This window comes from Centruroides vittatus, unplaced genomic scaffold, assembly GCF_030686945.1.
Source record: "Centruroides vittatus isolate TY-2023 unplaced genomic scaffold, ASM3068694v2 contig_417, whole genome shotgun sequence".
Taxonomy (NCBI): Eukaryota; Metazoa; Arthropoda; class Arachnida; order Scorpiones; family Buthidae; genus Centruroides; species Centruroides vittatus.
In genome coordinates, this window is record NW_027122227.1 from 1,216,340 (window position 1) to 1,241,483 (window position 25,144).

The 25,144-nt window shown below is 27.5% G+C and overlaps 1 protein-coding gene across 2 annotated transcripts in view; it reads left to right on the top strand.

The window, feature by feature from the left end:
- The window catches only part of LOC136976643 (basic helix-loop-helix ARNT-like protein 2), a 132,939-nt gene that overhangs the window by 62,408 nt on the left and 45,387 nt on the right, over positions 1 to 25,144 (top strand). For both annotated transcript variants that reach the window (XM_067271990.1, XM_067271989.1), the window contains one exon: positions 22,387 to 22,550. In XM_067271990.1, coding sequence (XP_067128091.1) covers positions 22,387 to 22,550 — 164 coding nt within the window. The remainder of the gene's footprint in view (positions 1 to 22,386; positions 22,551 to 25,144) is intronic.

The following is a 25,144-nucleotide window of genomic DNA, read 5'->3' on the forward strand; positions in this document are numbered from 1 at the left end:
TAAGTCAATGTTAAACCATACGCAATTTTTTCTAATGTTAATTTAGTGAGCATCGCATTTGTTATGCTTATTCTTAAAGTGACAGTATGAATCTGCGGATGAAGTAAATGGTCTAAATATACCGGAACAGAGTAAAGTTTCTGAGGTGAACTTTGTTACAAATCTGAATAATTGTATTGCGATGTTGAAGGATGAAAAGACTATATCAGTAGAAGTTTTACAGAAAATTATTAATACAAACTTCTTACATTTCAATCGCTGATCAGATAAATGAAATAAAGGCTGATTTTGTAGTGTTACTTCAAGAATTCTGTGACTTTAAAAATGGATTTGATGGACGAGAAAGTAGTTAGAAAGTATGTAAAAAGGTAGAATGTTCTAGGGTTAAAAATTAATTGGGAATTACAGCAGTACAATTTAAATAATGCCATTAATTTTATGAATTAAAATGAAATAACGGTGTATGATTTTCTCAATATAGATGAAGCTTTAAAAGAGGTTCCAGTTAATTTTTATTATTAACAATTTAAAGATATCAAAATTTAAGGAAGAGATTTTGGAAGTTCAGTTGATTAAAAAAACTGAATCCGGCAGTAATAAGAGCAGAATTTAAAACATTCTGAAGGAAAATTCAGATAATTTCTATTTTTCATACACTAAAAAGGGAGGAAAAAATTATTGAGTTATCCAAATAAGTAAATGAATGCAGATATTACAAAATAATCAAATAATCTTCGCTCGAAGTTACAGCTATACTACATCGAAGCCAAGAAAAGTGGTAAGCAAATTTCATTACGAAATGATTATTTAATATATTAAAATAAGAACATAAGTTACGGTTTGGTTAATAATTGATAGATATAGAGACTTTTTTAGAATTAAGTCTGAACTGAATAGTTACACAGATGCGAAAAAGAAAGGAAAGAAATATTAATCATTTAATATATAATATCCACTGCAGTAAGGATATAATAGCAACTATTAGAGGAAGAAACTTAATCAAATTATCCTGAGAATATACATTTTTATCTGTTATTTCTGTTGGTACCCTATCCGTTCCGGATGTTGGCTGTCGTCACGGCTAACGTATTCCTATTGCTGGCTCTTCTGAACAGTTCTTCCGAAGACATTTCACACCAGTCCCTCAGGTTTTTCAGCCATGAGATTCGACATCGTCCTGGCCCTCTTTCTCCAGAGATTTTCCCTTGTATAACGAGTTATAGGATTCGGTACTTGATACCATTTCTCACCACGTGGCCGAAGTATTCCATCTTTCTTTGTTTAATGTTGTTGAGCAGTTCTTTTTTTATCCATTCATCGCAATATTTGTTTAGAATTTCTCTTAGATTTGAGTGATAAATTAGTAGCAAAGAATGAAGACTTACCTGATCATTTTTCCGTTCAATTAAGTTTGTCCATTAATTTAACAAATAAAAAAGAGAATGAAAATGCTATAGGGAGAGACCCTCTGTCCTCTGTCTCCCTGTTTTTTTTTTTTTTTTTTTTTTTTGTGATTTATGATTTTGACAAAATATTTAAGAGAGGAAGATGGAATTCATATGAGAGATAAAATTGGTCGTAAACTTGTAGGAGGAAAAAGTATCTGAATGAATCTAGTTATCATATATGGTAGGCCTATCAAGATATTTATTGTACAGTTGAGACTAAATAGTTTCTATTTAAAGAATAATGAAAGTATTTTGGGAATTGATAAATGCTTACGTCGGTCGGCGAACCAATGCCAGCTTTTTTTATTTATTTTGTAACAGTATCAGGTTCTAAGACAAAAATTTGATCAAACGTTTTTGAGGAGTCGTTACTATAAAATTCTCTCGGGAGGAAGTTAAATAATAATACTGTTCGATTAATGACTGAATTAACTATATACATATATATATATATATTTATTTATTATGTTATTTTTATATATAATTTAATGAAAAATATCAGAAGAAATGTAATGTTAAAAAGATATTAATAAATAACATATGTTCTTTTGTTAAATAAATTAATAAATACACACAAACCTCCTGTGACAGGGAAAAATCCCCAATGCGTTAATAAAGATTTGATTTATTGTGCTTATTCAAATTTGAATAGGATTTTGTTGATCAAATTCAATTTTTTTTAAATAATTGAATAGGATTTCTTTACACGTTTAATTTTAGTAAGTAAACTATTAAATTTGCCTTTTCAAGAAATTTGATGCTGAAAGGTGTGTGAATTTTTGTACTCGGAATACCCGAGTTACTCTTGTAATTCGGTATTCATAGTTAATTACCGAATATTTTAAAATATCCGAATGTTTGTATGTTTTAAAACTGACTTTTAAAATACCAATTTAGAATTATATATATATATCTTATATATAAAATCCTCCTGTCACAATTTTTGTTACCTTACTCCTCCGAAACGGCTTTACCGATTTTCACCAAATTTTATATGCATATTCAGTAGGTCTGAGAATCGGCTACTATCTATTTTTCATACCCCTACACCATTTACCCCCTTTCAAAAATATATTTATATATGGATTAAGGCTTTTATGTCCAACAGATGGCGCTAACTTCCGACGACCTAAGTTTGCTTTTCTGTGAGGCATTATGCTTTTCTGTGAGAATGGACTGAAGCAGATCATTTTCTGTCTTCTATCTATATAAATAAAATATAACGTTCGTTTGTTCCTACCGATTCCTTTGAAATTTTGACACAACGTTGCATTCGAATACGCACGTGTTTTTATATAATATACATGTCGAAATTCCCCCCAGTGGGGGAGATGGACGGGATTAAGGCTTACCGTGAAGAACTCGGCTTCTATTATACTATTTTACATGCGGTTTTTTGCGTTTTTAATTGCGTTTTAATAGGTTACGTCAACAGAATATACACTAAAAAGGGATTTTTCGATATTCCCCAGCGGGAAAAGTGACGGGATTAAGGCTTACTGTGAAGAACTCGGCTTTTATTATACTATTTTAGATGCGTTTTTGATTGCGTTTTAATAGGATACGTCAAGAGAATGTACACTAAGAAGGGATTTTTTGAAATTCCCCTCACGGGGGAAGTGTTATACATTTATAATAGATACATTTTGAGCCACAACAACTCGTGGCCGGGTCAGCTAGTTATATATATATATATATATATATATATATATATATATATAAAGATGTTCTGTTTACTACATGATAAAAATTGTTATAACCCCTCAATCTTTACGTTTTCTGATTTAATTTTCTTTGAATATTAATGCAATCGTTCATCTTCTCACTCTTATTCCATTAATTGATGCTCTATTGTTTTTGTTTAACTCCTATACCCTTTTTGAAATCTTTAGATATATATAATTATTTATATAATGTAAATTGTTTTGATGTTGAAATTTAATTAGCGATTCACAAAATGTATCGAAAACTTTAATATTTAAAAGAATTATTTTAGAAATGCGTAAGTTAATAAAACAAATTATAGTCAGGAGAAATACATCATATATCAAACAGATATTACAGTATTACGTTTAACGTTATAAAGTAACGTATTTGTCGGTTCCGTATTTAACTAATTCGTTAACAATTTAAAATAAAAGTAATGAATCATTACTTACTATTTCTTACTAGAAAGCATGCTTGATTAAGAATATCTAAAGAGAATGAATTATAAGTAGTAATTATTTTTTTGTAAATTTGATTGATTATTGTTTGAATTGTAATATATTACTACACATATAATCTTTAGACGTTAATAATACAGACGAATTGGAATTTTTTTTAAATGTACAAGTACTGTACGAACAGTACATGTGTATGCAGATACTTGAGTATTGGAATATTCGATTAGTTGGCTAATGCTTGAAACTAACTGAAATTTTGATTATTTGCCAACATTTTGTTGTTGTATTATAGTTATTTGCTAGTAGGAAATAATTTCTTTCTGATTATTTTTAAAACTATAACTATTTTTCGTTGATATTCTGAAACTTTAAGTATTGTCTTCCTCGTATAAATACTTATTTTCATCGATGAAAGATTTATATTAACTTAGACTAATTTTCGATTAATTTAATTAGAAATGTTTTTAAATCGTCTACTTTGAAATCCAAATAATAACGAAATTGCGAATTACTGTATTTGAAAATAAGCAATAACGTTATCATATCATTTCTTTGACTATAACAATGATGAAACAAATTGTAACAGTATTAACAATCGTTATCCATGAATTAATATAACTATCGATTATAAAATGACTTTTAAAATAATTTTTAATAAATAGTTCGGAAGATTCAACTTTAGCTGTTTAATGATCAATAGATCAACACTGTGATAGGACGATAGCATATATTAAAGATAAGCAACTTTATTTTGCCAGTTGAAAATTTTATGATTGATTTATGACTTAAATCCTTATCTTCTAAATGTCATGGGGTGATTAGAATACTAGATTTGAACAGCACATGATATATCCACGTGCTGTTCAAATTTAATTTTTATTAATTTTGAAAATGTTTTGCATCAGTAAGAAATATGATCGTTTCTCATCGTCCTATAATTGGTATAAAACTGAAATTTTTATATTTGTTTTATCAGTTGTCGATAAGATTATTCATTAAACTGCAGAACTTTTAAAATTCCAAATTTAAAATAACGTAAAAAAATAATTCGTATAAATAAATTACAATTATAATCGGAAATCTAATAATTTGGATTTTACTTGTTTATAAACTTGCATAATTGAAATAATTAGCTCTGATAACTAAATTTATAGTTGTTGATATCTAATCAATTCGACAGTGTAGTGTTGAATTAATTAGGTTGTAAACGGGCACATATCATTTTATCGAAATTCCTTTTAAAATTATATTGACCAGTAAAAATGTACGAAAGATTTTCTTTATTTGATGATAATATTTACATATAAAATTGCAAATTATGTACCAAACTTATAAAGTTAGTTGATTTTTATTATAAGAAAAAAACTTTCTAAGAAACGTATCAGCAAAGTAATATACTGTAAATTTTAGAAATAAATCGCAAAAGAAAAGATTTCATTAACTTCTTTTGCTTTGAAAATTGGTGAATTTTATATTAATGTTGTCGAGAAGAAATTATTTTAAAGAGATTTTAGATTTTGACATAGAATTATTGTATATGTTTGATCAATAACGTCAATAGAATTTAACTTAAATCTTTCTAAAGTCTTTCATATTACGAGTCCAATTCCTTGATTGAAAATATAATTAAGAATCTAATTACTGCTCTCCCTTGTAACATCTTTTCTTGCAGTTTTAATTTCCTATTTTAATTTTGCAAAAATTTTTATTTGCAAGGTCATTTCAATTTTCTTTTATTACAATCATTGAAAGTCTGTAGTGATTCATCGATATTTTGTTTCGAATGAATGCTATAGTATGATTTCAAACTAACATTTATATAGTATTTTTGTACATACGTTTTGTGTGTGTGTGTATCCTTCCAGGCAAATTTTAACATGTTTAAGGTAAACTAACGTCTAATTGAATGTAATTTAGAATCCAATATCGTATATTTAAAGGTGATATTAGAGATCTCGTTGGTGCAAACAATAGACAGATTCTAATGTTTGTTGAGGGCAATGATGACTTTACATTTTTTGTGATAAACATCGCATATGAAAGCATTATAAATTGCACTAAGAGAGAGGGGAAAATGAATAGTTGGAACTAATTATTTAAATATGAAAAACATTATGATTGTTTATCGTTTTAAATTAATGCAGAAATACAGCTAAAAACTCGATATTCTGTCTACTAGTTACAATGTAGTATAGCGTTAAAAACACTTTCAACTTACGCATTTATTTTATTAACATTATTATTTAATACATTGTAAGTTATTAATGTGATTATGACTACATTTAATTTTCATTTCATTTAGCGGTAATTATCACCCTTCACTTTTTTGTGTAGTTTGGAACTTTAGGCCTAAACTAGACTCTGCTTTAGTCTACTTGTGAGTATTTTAAGATCATATTTTCATTCAAATTACAAATTCTTACAAACATCTTGGATTTACTGTGCGCATGTTTTAACGAACGTGTGTAGAATTAAATCGTCTAAAATTCTCTCTTAAATTCTACAATTATTCATTAGACTAAACACCGATAAATTGAAAATCCACGTATTTAATCTGTATATAATTTTATATAATTATCGATTAGATGTTTGTGCTATTTGCAGTGTTTATTTTTAAAATCTAATTGATCACTTTTATGAAGATTTATTAAAATTCAGTGAAAATGTTTTTAAGTACATGGACTTCGTTCAAAATTTATATGGTTTATGTAAAAATATTGTGATAGAAAATATTGTATACAAACTGTATAAAAATTAAAATAGGAAACTGCATCATTGATAGAAAAACTGAATAACAATATCGTATACACATATCAAAATATCGTGTGTTAAATACATTGTTGATTTTATAATTACATTGGTTGTATAATTATCTAACATTTTGTTATAAAAATATCATTTCAATAAAAGTGAAAATTCAACGTAAAATATAAATATTTTCATTTTATCGGTAATTAAATAAAATGTTAAGTTAAAAACCAAAAATTATTCATAAACGTATACGGAATAAAACGTTCGAGTTTTGAGTAATAAAATTTGTCACAGTTAAATCCTAAGAAACTGTTCTGATTTTACTTTTCCAATAAAAGAACTGCATCTAAAATAATAATCGTTTCAGAGGAAAGTTTACAGATAATATCGTTTCTAGATAGTAATTACGTAACGTTGATTGCAAAATACGAATCTGAAAAAAAAAAATAATAACTACTTATGCAATGTAACACGAATTTCAAATATATTATTAAGTTTAAGTTCGTTTGTTACTAGATAAAAATAATCGAGAGAAATTGTTTTGATATTTTCAAAAGTCGAGATGCAGTACATATTGCACGTCAACTTCAGAGGAGGAGGTGGACATTTTTCCTTCCTTGCTCTGCGTCAAAAAGTAAATATCAATAAATGCTTTTGTACCTTTCCGATATTCCTATTCAGCTTTATAATTGGACTATTTATTTCTTTAATTAATTAAAATTTATCCTATAGCAATGAATTTTGTTCGAGACTAGAGATACAATCTCAGTTCAATAACTTTGATTTCCTACAAAGAAAAGAAAGTTTGTTTTGATATTCTTTGAAAGCATTTAAGCGTTATGCGTATCACATAACGCAATATATGTGATACGCTCAATTTATGTGATACGCTCTGTAGAGGCATGAGCAAAAAAGAAAAAAAAAGACTGGTGGTTATGAGATTATAGAATATAGTATATTTAATACCTTTTTACTTTTAATATGTTCGATTTATCTACTAATCTAATATCATTTTTACCGTATAGAAAACATTGTTTAGCAAAAATTGAATGTGTTAAATGTGGACATTTTTGTATAAACTAAACCGTAAATTAGGAATTTAAATGATTTACTTAAAATTTTTGGAAATTTACTAATTAATAAACTCTTGCACCAAATTCACATAATTTACACTTCTATTAGTTTAATCGTATCGACAAAAAATAAAATAAAATTTTCATTTTCGTGTTATAGCTTATAATAATTTTTGAAAAATACTATATGATATAAAGAATAATAGTTTTTTTTTTAAGGAAAAGTATTAATAGTTTTTTCTAATTACGGAAAAAAGAGAATTATCAACAAAAATTACTGCAATTATCAGGAAAATAAAAGTTTTATTTTTTATTTCCTTAAATATTTTTAACATTTATAAAAAGGGATTTTGTAATTCTTATTTCACATATCGAATTTTGAGTAAAAATTTGAATTATTATTATTTTTCTTAAATATGCATATACGAATTTGTAACTCGTGTATGCATATTCTTCGACTAAATGTAACATGGCTTTGAAAATAAATTCAGGTAATTCAATATTCGTTCTAAAATAATATGCAGATTTATCTTACCCTTACGTGTAATTTTCAAATTTGTCAAATGTTTTTCACGTAGTAACAGCTTCATCACAAACTTATCTGTGTTGAAGTTAGTAATCTTTTGTTGTTTGTTTTTAAAAAGTTCAGATGAATAAGCTATTTTGATAGAAAATTAATTTAAAAATTATTAATTACATCGGAAGTTCGATCAATTTCCATCAGAAAAAGTTCGATAAATATATCATTAAAATCTATTCATAACATTATAAGATTTATTTATTAAAATATAAGGAAAGCAATTATTAATAATCTGTTTTTGGCTAATTATGATTAATGCTTCTTGTCCTTTGTTATAAATCTAATAATATAAGCCATTGATCGCACTGTTTGTAGGCATGTCTCGTTATGCCTAAAACGCCCACTAGGGGCGCCCTAGCGATGATTTTAAATTAACAATAAATTATTTTTTATTTGTAATAGGAATTTATTATTTATATCACGGAATGACGCCGCTGCTGCTAGAACGCCCACTACGGGGCGACCCGGGCTACTAGTATTGTACAAGGTCTATATAGACCTTGGTATTGTAGAAAACCTTTACGAGAACCTTACATTGTTTATTTTTAATTTATAATTTTACTTTATTTATTAATTATTTCTTTATTACAATACTTTATTTTGTGTTTCCAATTCACATTAGATTAATATAGAATTTATCTGTTTTGAATCTTAAAATAACTTATAATAGAAGTAACTAACTAAATCTATTTCATTTTTATTTAAAATAAATATATATATATATATATATTAATATTTACGACTTTAATAATAATAATTTGAGAAAAATTTGCAGGAATTTTGAATTTATTTAACTTATTCTGAGTTACTGGAACATGTAATTTATTTTTCATTACTTTAAGAAAATTTTTACTTGTAATAGCTTGATTTCATTTAAATTACGCAATTTAAGTATGTATTTTTAAAGTATTTAAAAATCACTAACTAGGTGCAATTTTTTTCCTATAAAACTGGAAACCAATTTTATAAATGTTTCTTTACAGAAATATGAATTATCCTAAGCCTACCAATGCCCGAGTAGATAAATTTACTGAACTCAGGAGTTGATCATAGGTTTGCATCCCGCCAACGGGCCGACCATGTGGAGTTTTCCGAGTTTTCTTAACGTTTGTAACAACTTAATTAGGGGCTAGTTTCCTATAGAAAGGTTCTCTCGGGAGACATCTCACCTCGGCAGATCGCCCACGTGTCTCGTTGCCATGTATTGTACAAATAGACCAAACCAAACCAAACCGAGACTCACTGCAATTAGAATTGTTATAGTTCTAATTATTTTTAAAATATTACTTTAAAATTTTACGTAGTTTTTTAAATTTTGAAATAAAAATGAAATTAACATACGCCAAATTTTTAACACGTGCATATTCTTAAGTAATGTTATTTCGTTTTACGTTCTTCTACGATTTAATAAAATACCGGTATGTGAAGTCTTGTCAATCTTTATCAAGTTCTGTTCGAGTTGTTTTTGTTATAAATTGCAAAAGGAAAAAAAATAAGAATGGCTTTCACAATAATCAATACTACAATAAAATAATTTTTACAGGTTATTAAATAACGAAACTTTCTGTAAGTACGCTATTAAATTCGGATTGATATGTCAGATCGTCTCTCAGCTCCCTCTTTCTTTATCCTATTTTATTTTGCTTGAAATAGAAAAAGTTCATTTCATTACGGTAGTTTTATTATATATTATCAGATTCTGCAAGTGATCTTTAGCCTATTAACCGACTTCCATTTCCTTTGGAATTGTGAAAGCGGATCCTATTCGAGTATTATTCTGATTGATTATCGAAAAATATTTAATAAAATTGAAATTTGTTTTTTCCTAAAATAAATACTTTTTTCTTAAAATCAGAAAGCTGGTTGACAGCTTTCAGATAAAAATAAAAACTAAATTATTTTATTTTAAAACTCTCAACCAGCTTTCTAATTTTGATCGCTTTCTTTTATATTTTGGCTGTTCAAATGACTTCTTGACTTTGCGCTTAAACCGCTAAACCGTAACAATAATGTTTAATTTCTTTCAGTTTATTTAGATTTTACATTTTTTCGTTAGTTTTAATAATCTAAACTTATTTGTTTCCGGCTGCAAATTCAAAGTATGCTATTAAATTTATAGTGAGGATTGAACACGGTGATAAAGATTACAGTAACATTCTTTGTGCTACCAGCGAAAATTTTTTGGAAAAAATGTTTTTAAATATCTTAAATTCAGAAAAGAATATTTCGATTCCTCGTTTCTGGTGTACCGATGCTCTCCGTTTATGCGAGTTTTACATACGCAAAAGGTTTCTGAATTACCAAATTTCATACACATAAACACTGATGTAGATTGATGCTTAACCTCTTCCTTAATTAAAGGTAAAATTTTCTGAATTTTTAAAATTAATCATAAATCCGTGTGTATTTTATTTGGTTTTGGTTTTATTCGTATAAGGGCGATCTGCACAATGGCAACACAATGGGCGATCTGCCTTCCAGGAGATCTTTTATGGAAAACTGACCACTATTTAGGTGGTAATTACTAACACGAAGAAAACTTGAAAACAAGTCAGCCCGTTGGCCAGGCGCGAACCCACGACCAATAACCAATCTTCAGTGGTTTTATCCACTTGGCTACTGGTAGACATGCTGTTTATTACATTCGTAAATGGTATAATAATAATTATAGTTTAACTTAGATATATTATATATATTAAATTGATACCAGATTCTGCATTTTTGGACACGGGACCTTGAAACGTCGAGAAATGCAAACAAATTTCGGTAGTTTTCTGCATGTATGAATGTTTGTGTGTGGGGGGGCACAATTTTGTTCATTCTTTTCGAAACTTAATAACGCTTGTGCTTTTTGTCGAAAAAATTGAAATTTTACAAGGAGTTTTGTGTATTAGAGGGATTGATGCTATTAAATTTTGGTGATTAAAGGACAAGGGAGTGGGGAGATAAAGGGGGTCATGTGTATCTCCAATAGGGTCAGACTTAAAGACGATTTAACTCGTTATTAGCATTTACATTTTTTTTTTTTTTTTTTTTTTTTTTTATAAATACAATCCCTACTCTCAAAATTAAGCTTTTTGCCATTTTATATTAGTTAAAACTAAGTTTTTAAAAATAAAATATCATAACAGATGGCACCACCAAATGTTGCCGGGAAAGTTAAGCAACTCGTTGCTGGATTTTTTGTTTTGATTGTTTTGTATTTGTTTATAAAAGAAAGGTATACTCTTGGAGTATATCTTCCTTTTGATGTAAAAAATTTATTAACTTTATAAATAGAATTTCTTATGTATGTGTGACGTTACACTAATTTACTCAAAAGTCCATGTCATGTACTTGTTGTTTCATGGCAATTCTTATAGTGTATGATTACGTCACATATATGACATCGAGTGAAATGACAAATTGTTTTATCCATGTTGTGCAATTTCTTGTTTATTATTCAGGCGCTGTTCTTAAAGCATAAATTTCTTTACTCAAATTTGTCAATGTGGCTATTCAGGGAGTAGGATCCATACAAAAGTAGTATATATATACAATTTATGTCTTAAATGATATCAGTGGTTTTAAAGGATTTCATCGAGTTGCTTCATCAAATTTCTCGAATCTTCTTTAAAATAGCTAAAATTTTAGTCATTAAATTTCATTCGGTCTCATTAGAGGATCTTTGAAACTCCTTGAAATTATGGGCTAATAACTGCCTATTTTAAGATCCTAAGGAACTATTCATAAAAGTAATCTTTAAAAACGAGTTACTTTTGATAAAATTTTCAGATTATCTTACAAGATCATAAGAAGGTTAAGTAGAAAATTTGAATAAAATTTGTTTAACTGTTTGGATCTTGTACAAAATATAGATATCTTCGTAAGAGAAGACAAGATAAACTAAGAGCCGGTCGGATTTTCGAGGGACTAAGGCAGGGATGGAGAAATTTTTTTTCTGCAAGCAATCAAGAAAGTTGCTAACTGCAAGGACCATAATGGAAAAATCCATTCTAAAATACATATTTTGTAGTTTGATATATTATTTCTCTAGTTGCATCGCAATTATGTCAGTTATCACAAGTTGCAGAGTAGAATGGATTTAAAATAGAAAATGTTATTCCACTTGTCGAATTTGCTAGGCCTAAGTTATATTGGAACAGAGACAAAGCTATTCTGGTGTATACTTGATCTAGTCCGTTTATCCAAGGTAGTTTGAACTCTACAGGAGATTCCTGGAAGAAACTGTAGCAAATGGCTAAGAAAATCAATGGCATAATTCGTTTCATATGTGCCATTGGTTTGTTTATTTAGCTGTTTGCCACCTAAATCTAGGCGCAAATCTAGGGAAAGACAATGTTATTCAGTTGGCTACTTAGACAGTTTGGGCTAATGAAAATTTTTAAAATGCTAAATCTTTTATAATTTAGCTAGTTGCTATATGCTATTTTTTTGTGTGTGTTCTATTCGGTGGTATATTGAGCTAATACAATTTGTATATTTGTTTTTTTTTTTTTTTTGTCATTTATTATATTAAAATTTTAAACATAGCACACTACGTCTTCTGAGCAGATGACAATGTTCTCTCCTCGTGTTTGCACACCTATACTTCCGGCGTTTTTCAAAGATTGTAATAAAAATAAACATTCTGTCTTTAATTAATTAATTAATATTTGAGTAAACGTCTCTATTTTATACATCATTATTAGTATAATGTATAAAAATGTACTGTTGAGCGCGAAAATGCTTAACGCAGGTATAGAATTTTTCTAATTTTCAATACATATACAGTATTTATTTATTATGAGTATTTTTTCTAGATATTATCATTTATTTTTATAAAATTCTATTTTTGTTGTTGTATTCTTAACATTTAAGCATTTTTTAAAATATGGATAGGAGAAGGAGGATACGAATATTGAACCAGTCATAAAGTGGGCACAACGAAAAAAGTTTTTCGCGCCTCTATTCTAGAGAAATTCCCCCCCCCCCAAATTTTCTTGTCGTCTGGACTAGTCAGTGCACGGATAACACTGAACAAGGAAAAATTGACAAGAATTACTGAATGATTATACAGCTGTATTTGATGATTCTTTCAATTCTTTCAGAGTTTTTACTAAGATTTGAGGATGCATTTAATTATAGTAATAATTCAGTTTAATAAAATTGTAACCTTATTATAAAATCTAATTTATTAATCAGTGTTTTTAAAACATTTTCTGTTGTTTAACAGAACCTTTAAAAATTCAATAAAAATTTATATTTTTAAAGATACTTTACAAAAACAAATACAGTCAAACCTGTTTTTATGCGCTCTTTTTATGTGCGATTTTTATTTGTGCGATTTTTTTAATGCGAATTTTTAATTTGTGCGGTATAGTTGGCGACTAGTCTCGTGCGATTCGTCATGTCTTACGTTGACTTATTATAGCTAAATAAACTTATTATAGCATAAATGCACTTATTACAGTAATATTATTGCATGAATATGCGAAAAATGAAATAATTTACTTTTTAAGTCAACAAAACATCACCTGGACAAAAATATGTAAAACAGACGATAGACCAGACGATGCAGTCAAGTGCTGACATCTGTTGTCAATAAATTCTATTTCGTACGGTTTTGAGTTATTTTTTATGTGAAACTTTTTTATGCGGTCCCTGTTGACCGCATAAAAAAAATATTTTTTAATTGTGTCGCGAAAACTATTATTTACAGCCATTCGTGAAGTTTCGTGAGATTTTCTTTTATGCGTTTTTTTTAATGCGGTCCCTATCCCCCGCATAAAAACAGGTTTGACTGTATTAACTTTTCCAACAAGAAGATTAAAATGAATAAAGTAAAATAAACGAAAACATTTATATATTTGCAATTTTCATGGAGTAAACGAGTAAAATAATGTTTTGTTTTATGCTGTCGTAAATCGTATTCTTGTTACACTAAAAGAAAGTTAAAGACGATAGCATAAAATATAACGCTAGTACATTAAAAAAAACTTGCATTTTTTAATTGTACTTTATCTTAAGTGTCTTTGTCATTTGTGTTTTTACAAGATCTCATCAAGCTGGTGACGACATTAATTTTAGCTTATAACCTCTGTGTTAGGAAGCGTTTTGGCACAGTGTTTATTGTACCGAAACGTTGCTTTAGCCTAGAGGTTATAATTTTATACAGAATTGTTTGACAATTATTCGAAAAGATTAATTTACTGTTTCATCTATCGCTCGATGTTCTTTAGACCTTTATTATTATTATTATTTTCAATTTAAATCCCTCACAAATTATCGTTATCTAATGATATCATACATATTTAAGTTGTCAGATTTAGCAATTGGGTCTCATATTCATCTGGTGGAATCCTATTAAATCAAAAGTTTCTACTTCTATCAGATAAATTATAAATTCAGTTTATAGTTATTTAAAGTTGTTGATTCCGATTACTTTTTTTTTATTCATATTGGGACTAAATTACTTAACTCCTATCTTTATAGACTAAAAAGAATATCTGATTTTAAACTTTTAAAAGCGGCGTATCATTTTATTTGATTGAAATAAGTAAATAATCAAATAAATTTTCCACCAACTAACAAATCTTACGTTTTAGTACATGTAATAAAAGACTGAAAAGTTTAAAAACTAACAATAATAGAAACAGTTAGGAATAATCATGATTCACGCTTCAGTTATCGTGAATTCGTTTTAAGTTATTTATTTCTTACACCTATCCAAATAGTTTTTATTCAAATCTTCAGGAAAGTGGATCTTAACTCAATATCGAAAATTGTGTATGATGATATTAAATGTTTTTATGTTGATGCATATTATCGTCTAATACAAAATAATTTATTTTTTATTATGTCTGATAGTAATAGTTCTTATTGCTTGTTTATTTGTTATTTCGTCTCGCTAACGTAAATTTTAACGTGTTTAAAATATTTATTCGAAGATCTTAGTGATTTGAAATTTTGTATTATACTTTGTGTTTCAGTGATAAATGTCTGCATGCAAATCGTTCCTATATACTCTCTTATTATCTCTGCTATATACTCTATATTCAATATACACTTTATTGACACTACAGGAAGCCATAATCTAACCCTTGATAACTTTTATAAAAATCTTATATCACATGAAAAGTATTTTTAAAAACAAAGTGTCCTTATTTTTCCTTTTCTGGTTTCCAGTTTATATCTTAAAACATTTCACACGTATTTAACTTTTCTGTTGTTAATATGATATTGTAGGTACTGTATATTCACTGTTGAAATAATAGTGGAACGTATACTGAATAAAATATCACTTTTCCACAAAAATTTTTGTATCAATTTGATGATTATGTGTATTTTCGAATTCTCTTTTTATATAGCGTCATAATTATTAGATTTTTATGAATTTATTCATAGTTCTAGTGATTATAACGCTATTAGAAGATAAAAAAGAAAAATTAAATTTAAAACGTTCTTTCCTAAGTCAATTTATTTATATATATATATATTTATTTATTTACTCAAAAATTGTGTGAAAACCAATGAAATAATATAATTAAACCAAATGTATGTACTGTACTTCTGAAATTTCTCGTGAACCAAAATTGACCTACATACTTATCTACGTATAAAGTCTGACATGAAAAATTGCTAATCAGAATGTTATGCCAAGTACAGTACATGCAAAATAGGTTAATGAAGAATAAAATAGTTTCCATTCTCTCCTTTTATATTCAGTTTTAGTATTTGGACGAATCAAATATTTGATTTACTATGTTATAATTCTATTCGAATTTTAACTGCACGATCTTATGTTTAAAAATGTAATATATAAATTTTTTAGTGCGGTTAAAAAGTTATTTACAGCAATCAAATGCGATATTTTCAAATAAAATATTTGATTACTGTAAATAACTTTTTTTCTATTAGTGAATTAATTTTCTTGTATTGGCATTGTATTCTGGGAAATTCCAGAATCTTGTCTATATAAATAAAAATGTAAATGTTCGTTTGTTCAAAATCTCGGAAAGTTCTTAATCGATTGCTTTAAAATTTTGACACAACGTTGCATTCGAATACGCGCGTGCTTTTATATTATATAGATGTCGAAATTCACCCCCGCGGGGGAGAAGGACAGGATTAAGGCTGACCGTGAAGAACTCGGCTTCTATTATACTACAGTAGAGCGTCGTTATACGAAAGCCGATCGACCGAAACGCCGGTTAACCGAAAGCGTTCCAGTCGGCAAATTTACACTTTCGCTAGTGCTGTAGCGCTGCATCTTTGGCTATGTCTTGGGCTACTCTAATATTTTTTTTTCTTGGTGTGTGTGTTTTAGCTGGCAGCACTGGCACTTTTGTGTGGTGTTTTTCTGAGGAGTGTGTGTTGGGACGTGTGTCGTGCTGAATCGAAATCCGTTTCCATCGGGGACATTAATTTTGGATCTGTGAATTTTATACTTGTAACAGATCATGCTATAGTTGTTGTACCGTTCGCAATGGCGACTAAACGTAAACACGTTGTTCTCAGTGTTTCCGATAAACTTAAAATAATAGATCAGTTGAAGTGTGGTGCTAGCGGATCAAGCTTAGCTCGGAACTATGAAGTTGAAATTGCCACAATATCGGACATTAAAAAGAACAGTGATGCCATTAAAAAATTTGCGACTAGATTAACTTCTAAAATATAATTTTTTTTTGTTTTTATATTTTTCAATATATTTATTTTGTACAAAATAAAGAAATAATTTATAACGATACAATAGCCACGGTTATTATTATTAAAAATTTACGTTAGGCTTAACATCGACGAAAATTCAACGCGAAGCGACACTCAACGGAGAAAAATTTCAACATGGGATAAGTTAATATACTGTATTTTCCGACGTATAAGACGACTTTTTAACTCAGGAAAATCTCAAAAGTCGGGGGTCGTCTTATAGGGCGGTGTTGCAGTCGGCCGGGATGCCCGGGGTATGGATAGAGAGAGAGTGGTGCTGTGACCAGAAAAACATGCATTTTTCACTCGTCCTTGTATGTATCCTATTATCGTACCTCTTTCTCTGCCTCTCAGATCTTACTCCTGAGGACTGCAGTGAAGCGGCGTGAGCGTGCATGTGCGAGATCTGAGAGGCAGAGAAGGAGGTACAGTAATAGGATACAAGGGTGGGCCGGTATAAAAATGTCCAACAATCAAAACCCCATCATGGTCATCAGTGCTAAACTCTCCATATGAGATAGAAGAAGAAGAAGAACCCCATCATGGCTCCACCAGCAAGAAGAAAGAAATATGAAGCCAGTTTCAAACTTACAGTTGTAAACTTTGCCATGGAACATAATAACTGCAAGACAATATGGAGTAACAGAAAAGATGGTTTGGGACTAGAAAGCAAATGAAAAAGCATTAAAGAGTATGCCAAGTGTGCATTAAGAAGAGGCACCCCACATTGGCCAGAACTCAAAAAAAAACATGTAGCAGACATGATGGATGAATGAGCATTGCCAAAACGGTTATGTAGTGACATGAAATAAAATATGTTTGTTTGCATTTTAGTAGGCCAAATCTAACCCAGATCAAAGCAACAGATTTAATGCCACTGTATCCTGGTGTACTAGGTTCGTGGCAAGGAATAATATGGTACTGAGGCAAAAGATAAAAATTGCCCAAAAATTACATGCAGATCTTGATAGCAAAGTAAATAGTTTCCATTGATACATACAGTATTTTTTTTTTGTACATAATCGGTTATCCGAAAAATTAGTTATCTGAACAACCCCAGCCCCCAATTGATTTGGATAAACAATACTCTACTGTATTTTAGATGTGGTTTTTTTGCATTTTTGATTGCATTTTAAAAGGGTATGTCAAGAGAATGTACACAAAGAAGGGATTTTTCTAAATCCCCCCCCGTGGGGAGTGTTATACATTTATAATAGATACATTTTGAGGCACAGCAATGCATATGGCTAGTATCAGTGGCATAGTGTAGTGGGGGTAGCAGGAGCAGCCCGCCCCGGGCAGCACTTTAAGGGAGCGGCAAAATTTCACGATAAATAATAATAATACCTAAATAAAGGGGCGGCAAATTTTTCCTCTGCCCCGGGCGGCTGACATCCATGCTACGCCACTGACTAGTATATTAATATAACAAGTATGTAAGTCTATTGTTATTAACCTAATTAGAGTGTTCGAAATTAAGTGAGATATAGTTTTATCTAGGTTTTTGTCATTTTTTTGTTGGAGTAGATTTTTACCTTAACATTATATTAATATTAAGGTACGATTGAGCGATTTTGTTATTAAAAATCAAATTAAATTTTAAAAAAAATTTAATCAATCTGGATTTTAATAAGACAAAATTGATTTTTCAGTTTTATTTGTAATTTGTTTAATATTTTTTCATCATTGTTTTCATTCATAGATTTAAAAATTTTGGCAATAACTTTCATTATTAGCCATTTTGAATCATCTGTTTATCAAAATAACAATTAAGAAGTAAACTAATTTTATTACTCCTATTGGTAAAGTTATTTATATTAAATTACGTATATTTATATATTATATTTAATAACTTTTTTTACATAATAAGAATATATTCTTTCTACTTCAAAAATATTTGAAAACGAAAACGATAAGGAACAAATTTTTTACTTGATTTCTCTGTCTCGGTTTTAATTAATTATTTTACATTACTTTTAATTTTCATTTTAAACAAACAGAATTACTAATTTAAATTATTGTAATTTAAATAAATTTGATTAAAGAAGATGTTTGAAAATTACTCAATAAATTTCATTATATATATTTTTATTTTTTTATATTTTTATCTTTAAAATAAAAGTATTTAATTATCATTCAAAATAATTAGTACAGTCTTTACAAAAAGTTGTTAAAGCATTATTTATTTGAATATAAGCAACTCAAAAATTTATAACATTAAATTTAAAATGATTAATAATATTGTGCCTCCATTTTCTTACTTAAATATATATATTCTTTGTGTTATTTTATTTGTAAGAGGTATAATTTTATAATACATCAAAATACTCGTAATTCTGATCTAATCTTTATTTTTATAAGTTGTATTTTATAGGAAGTTTAGTTGTCTTAGAAATAAATAATGTTCTTTTTACATATTCCAAATAATCAAATATCTGTTACATTAGTAAAATAAATTCATTTTTAAAAGTAAAATATTTATGTCCCTGTTTATTAAGTTTAAGATGTTTCCAATTAGAAATATTTTTTGTGATTCTTTTTTCTTCATATTAAAATTATATTGTAAATGCATGTAAATTGAAAAGATAATAATACTTCCGGATAGTGTTGGCATGGAAACGATAAAAATGCAGGAGTAAAGACGGTTAAAGATGACACGTGTACTGTGTCGTCGTCGATCAGTATCCAGATTAGATATTTATGGAAATTTATAAATGCATTAAGTTTGAACAAAACTGTTGCTATCAGAAGTCATATCTAGCCACATTTCATATTTTATCTTAATCTGATAAACTAAATTTTTTAAAATCAATTACATGGTATCTATGAAATTTTAATAATAAAGAATTTGGAATACTCATCTAACTTTAATTATTGATACGTGAAATATGCTGAATTCATTTAAAATCTTTTTTATTCTGAAGTATTAGTTAAAAATGCATTGAAATGTTAACAAGATGTAGTCATGCTATGGTTACATATTGGATCTTACATAATGTTCAGATTAGATAGTGATTTATTTTTTATTTGTAGATTTTTTGAGTTTCATTTATAACAAATTTGTTCATTTAGTTTTTTGTTTGGATCTATATCAAATTATTTCAGTAATCCATAGTCCTGTTTTTTCCCAACTTATCATGATAACTTCTGTATGTTATAACTCTTTTTTTTTTTTAATTCTTTTTAAGTACCTTTAACAAAATGCATTTCAGACTCATATCGTCCTTCTTCGGTTGTTATACATTTGTTACATATTAAAATTTGGTGTACAAATCAAATTATCAAATACACATTTGGCTTTAAAATTTTCAAGCACATTATTAAAATCAACAAGACATATACTATAAGATAAGCACACATTTAAAGTATAAATAAAACACAAAATGAACTTTTGTTTTATTTCAAGCATTACAAAAACAAATAAACTTAAAGTTTTATATTAAAAAGTATATTCTTTCAAATTTTACTCATGACTTAAGGTTTTAATTTGTAATAATGTTATTAAATAACTTTATAATTTAGCATTTATGTAACACAAAAAATTATTTTATTTGAAATATAGTACAATAAACTACTACCAATATTTATAAATACAACAAATGTTTTACTGGCATAGTTTTATATATTTTTATGTTTTAATAGAACTACTTTAGTAAAAACTACTTTATAGCCTTTTCATTTTCTTCCTTTTCAATATATAAATAAATAATATATATTTAATATTGTATGTGTATAATATATTAGATATAATAATCTTTTATATACTGTATATTAAAATATCTTAATATAAAAGGTAATCATATGAATAGTTACATATATAAGAAGAAATGAAAATGTAATAAATATTTTCAAATAAGTATTACATTTCAATATTTAATATTTTTTGTTTCTTCTTTTTCTGTTTATATGAGAATACATGTGTTAATAAGCTTTTTAAAGTACTGTTAAACTACACTTTTTCTTAAATTAAGGCTATATTTGTATGTTTCAACTATTTGAAAATTTAACTAAAATGTTTTAAACACAATAGCAAGTTATTTATTTATAATTAAATTTAATATTACTTATATTTTTTAAATTAAAGTTTGAAATTTTAATTGATTGATTTGATTCAAATGAAATTTCCAAAATTATGTTTCAATTTTATTTGTTGACACACAAAAAAGGAAAACATGTATTATAAAATGATTTATCTTTTAATATAATTGTAATATACTTATAAACTGATAATTGCTGTAAAACTTTATAATAAACTGAATTTCAGTTTGAAAATGTGCCTTGATGATGATGGACAAAAGACATTTTTTAATATATATGTATAAACTTCAAAATAGCTAAGTTAGAAATAAACAAACAAAAATTTTATATAGTATTCAAATAAAAGATAATAAAATAATATCAAATAACACAAAATTGAAAGTTTTACACACATACATTTACACAATTGAAGTAAATAGAATTGACAATTTTCTTTATAAGGTCACATAAATGCTATAAATATCACATAAATATTATTTCTTTTAAAAAATCTTTTAAGAAGTTTTTAAAAGATTCCTAATAAAAATTAAAATTGAATGCAATAAATTTTGTATGAAATTGCAATGTCAGCACTAAAATCAATAATAATGATTATGCTAGTAATAGTTTTATATCAGTAAAATATCAGAATTAAAATTGGTATGTTCTAATTTTTTTCTACTTTCTTGAAGACCAGTTTCTGTTTTTATTTACAAATTATACTATAGTTCCGCTCAAAAGAGATTGCCACAGACTTCACACTTTTCTTTATAAAATTCATCTTTAAAGCAAAAATGTAAGAATTATAGTATGTAACATGCCAGATAATGTGCAGTAGTACTGACAAATTTATTAAATTTTCTTATCCAGATCAAAGAATTTAACAAGATGAATTTTGAAGGTTTATAAGAGCTATTGCACTTTATCATTAAATGCTGTAATAAATTAACATTTTAATTTTCATGATAGATTTGAAGACATTTAAAAATACATATTCTAGGATTTTTTTTTATTTGTGGTTTTAGGCCCTTTACCGCTATAAACCATTTTGTTAAATGTTTTATAGTTCATTAAAATTCATAATTAATAGAAGAATATACAGTTTAATTATATATATCAATATAAAATTATATTATATTATTAATCATATATATAATTAAATTGATTTTATTAATTATGCATTTTAATGAACTATAAAACGTTTAACAAAATGATTTATATCCTAAAATATGTATTTTTAAATATAGTATATATGTCATGAAAACTAAAAAGTGTTAATTTATTACAGCATTTAATGATAAATGCAATAGTTCTTTGTTTCTGTGTGTGTAGGGGCATTTTTATACAATGGCATTCATTAGCTTAAATGCTTCCTTCTGTTTTTCTTTGATGATAGAGAGTAAAAAGATCTCAAACTAACAAATTATATTATTTTACTTTGAAAAATATTTGAATTTGTTTTATTTGTTTATTTAATAAATTATAAAGATATTTTAATATAGACTAAATAGTGCATTTTTGTAATCTAAAAATTTTTTCATATTAATGCATTAATATTTTACTTCAATAAAATTTTTAATGTAATATGAATTCTACAAATTCTTTAAATTAATAAAATTATAATCAAATTAGCTTTAATTATTACTTTTATTTTTTGAAATTAGCACAAGAATTCAAAGGAACTTAGCTGAAAAGCAAAGAAGATACAAACTGAACAGTTACATCAGCGAATTAGCCAACATTGTTCCTATGGTTTCCATGTCAAGTAAAAGACTAGATAAAACAAGTATTTTGAGGTTAAGTGCAGCTCATTTAAGAATCTATCAAAGTATGTATAAGTATATATAATTTTTGTTCTGATGTTAGCTTCAATATTAAGCTATAATTTTCTAAAATATCTTATAAAGGCTGAAACATTACTATATTTATACATCATACAAAGTACCTATATAAAATAGTGATACTACAGGGTGATTTATATAAACATAAACCCAAATTTTTTTATTATAAATCTAAACAAATGAATGGAAATTTATGAGATTCTCAGGAAATGTACCTCTATTTTCCTTGAACACGTCACATCACAGCAAGTATTGGAAGTGGCCACTGCTTCTGCTGGGCACATGTCAATGAATCATTGCATGTTGTTGATAACACATCTCAATGTTGCATCATCAATGTTTGAAATCTCATTCCTATTGTTATCCTTTAAGTCATCAATCATTCAGAGTATGTTATGGTATCCTCTTTCCTTAAGGTAGCCCCACAAAAAGAAGGCCATGCTACTAAGGTTTGGACAACTTTGGCAGTCCCAGATTTTTGGAGATGATATGGTCTTCAAAAAAGCTCTCGATTGTTGCCATTGACTCGTATGGTGTGTGACAAATCACTCTAACTTGCTGAAAGTAGCCCTTTGTCAGTTCTAATTCATAAAGTTATTCAACAAATTCTGTAAAAATCCATACATATGCAGCAGTCTCTAAAAAAAGGGCCGAGTTGTGTCTAAGTTACAGCTCACAGCACGTTTCAGCACTCAATGTATTCAACACAAGTGGAGGCACATTTCCTGAAAATCTCATTGAATTTCGTTCACTCATTTAAAATTTATAATACAAAATTTCTGTTTGGGTCTATATGAATTACCCTGTATTAACAGTCTTACTAATTAATATAAAATTTTATTTGGATGACACCATTTTACATATAAATATAATATACAATCAATAATGCTTATACTTAATATTTTACAATATTCTTAAGATAATTTAAAATTATTTCTTCAAAAATAACAACGAGCCTTCTGAAAATTAATTTATTATAGAATTTATAGCTTCTATAAGTTTCAATCAAATACAAAAGTTTTTGAATTTTCCTCTTTAAGAAAAATAGTAATCTTACCATTCAATTTTTAACATATTTAAAAAGCTAAAAATGAGCAAACAGAGAAATGAATTCATTATCGTGTATTATCTATTGGAAAAGTTTACTATTGAAAGCAAGTATACAAATCACGTACTCTGAACCAATTATGGTGTGTAGATAACAAAAATGAACATTTTCGAACTCCTTTTGAGTTTTTCATCGGGGTTTTCTTTTGTTCGTTTTCATTATCTACACACCGTAATTAGTTCATAGTATGTGATTAACTATATCCCAGTGTGGTGAGTGGTTGTTTACAAGTATACAAAGTTTAAAATTCTATAACAGTCTTCTAATCAGAAATACTGGAGTGAAAAATGAACTGTCACAAACAAAACCTTTTTTACCAGTAATTGAACTAAACAAAACTTCCGAATGTTTTCAGCCTTCAATATAAATTGTAAAAATTAAAATTCTAAAATTCCCTTAAAATTCTATATTAACATTAAAAGAATACCTTTGATACTTTTTCAACTTTAGTTTATTTGAAAACGTTTGTTTATCATAGTTTATTCATAAACATGCTTCAGGTCTAGCAATTTGCATTTGAAAAATACATTGTTTTGATATTCCGCAGACAAATGTTAAATGCATTCTATGACATTAAAGTTTAATTTTAAAGTATCCAATCCATAAAATTAAGTATACTTTGTATGTTAAAGTAAAGGCTGTTAATTATATCCTATAATAATTTTGCAATATTTAAAAGATACTTTGTCTTTTAATATTGCAAAATTATTATAGGATATAATTAAGCACATATCATGCCCTCATAATTTACACTTTCTCTCCATATGAAGTTGCCCCTTGTTTCCAGGTGGTTGTCGAAGGACTTCCAAGCACCAGAAAGGGAATCAGTCTTTATAATTAATGCATTTATTTTTTAATGCTGCTTTCTAGATCTCTAATGTATTGAGTGTTTTTAAATGCTGTTCATCAAAAGCTGATTTTATAATTGAGCATTGTTTAGTATTGCAGACACCTCGGACTCTGTTGTGCTTTGCCAAAGTAGTTGTTAGTTTATTATTATCTATATTGTATTTTTGTTCTTTATGCCTGCATTTTGACAATCTATTTGCAGAACCTATGTACATAAATTGATTTTCAAATCTTTCATCTGTTATTGGGATAGAGTGTACACATGATGTGTTGTTATAGTCTGTATCATCTTTACTATTATGTAGTAACTTTTATACTGTGGGATTTCTCCAGAAGCAAAGTTTAGCCTCCAAATATTTAGCTATTTGCTTGTATATGGCTGAAACTCTATGGTTGTAATCAACAGTTATTTGTTTGTTCAATGTAGCAGGTGAATTTTGTTTCCAGGCATACATATCTTCCCTAGTTGTGGTTCCTGTTCATCGACAACATTTTAAAAATATCCCCACAAATAAAAATCATGTGACGTCAAATCCAGTGATTGTGTGGATCATTGTATTGGTCTACATTGTCCAATTCACTTTCAATTAATGTACTGTACAGTATAATCATAATATACAATAA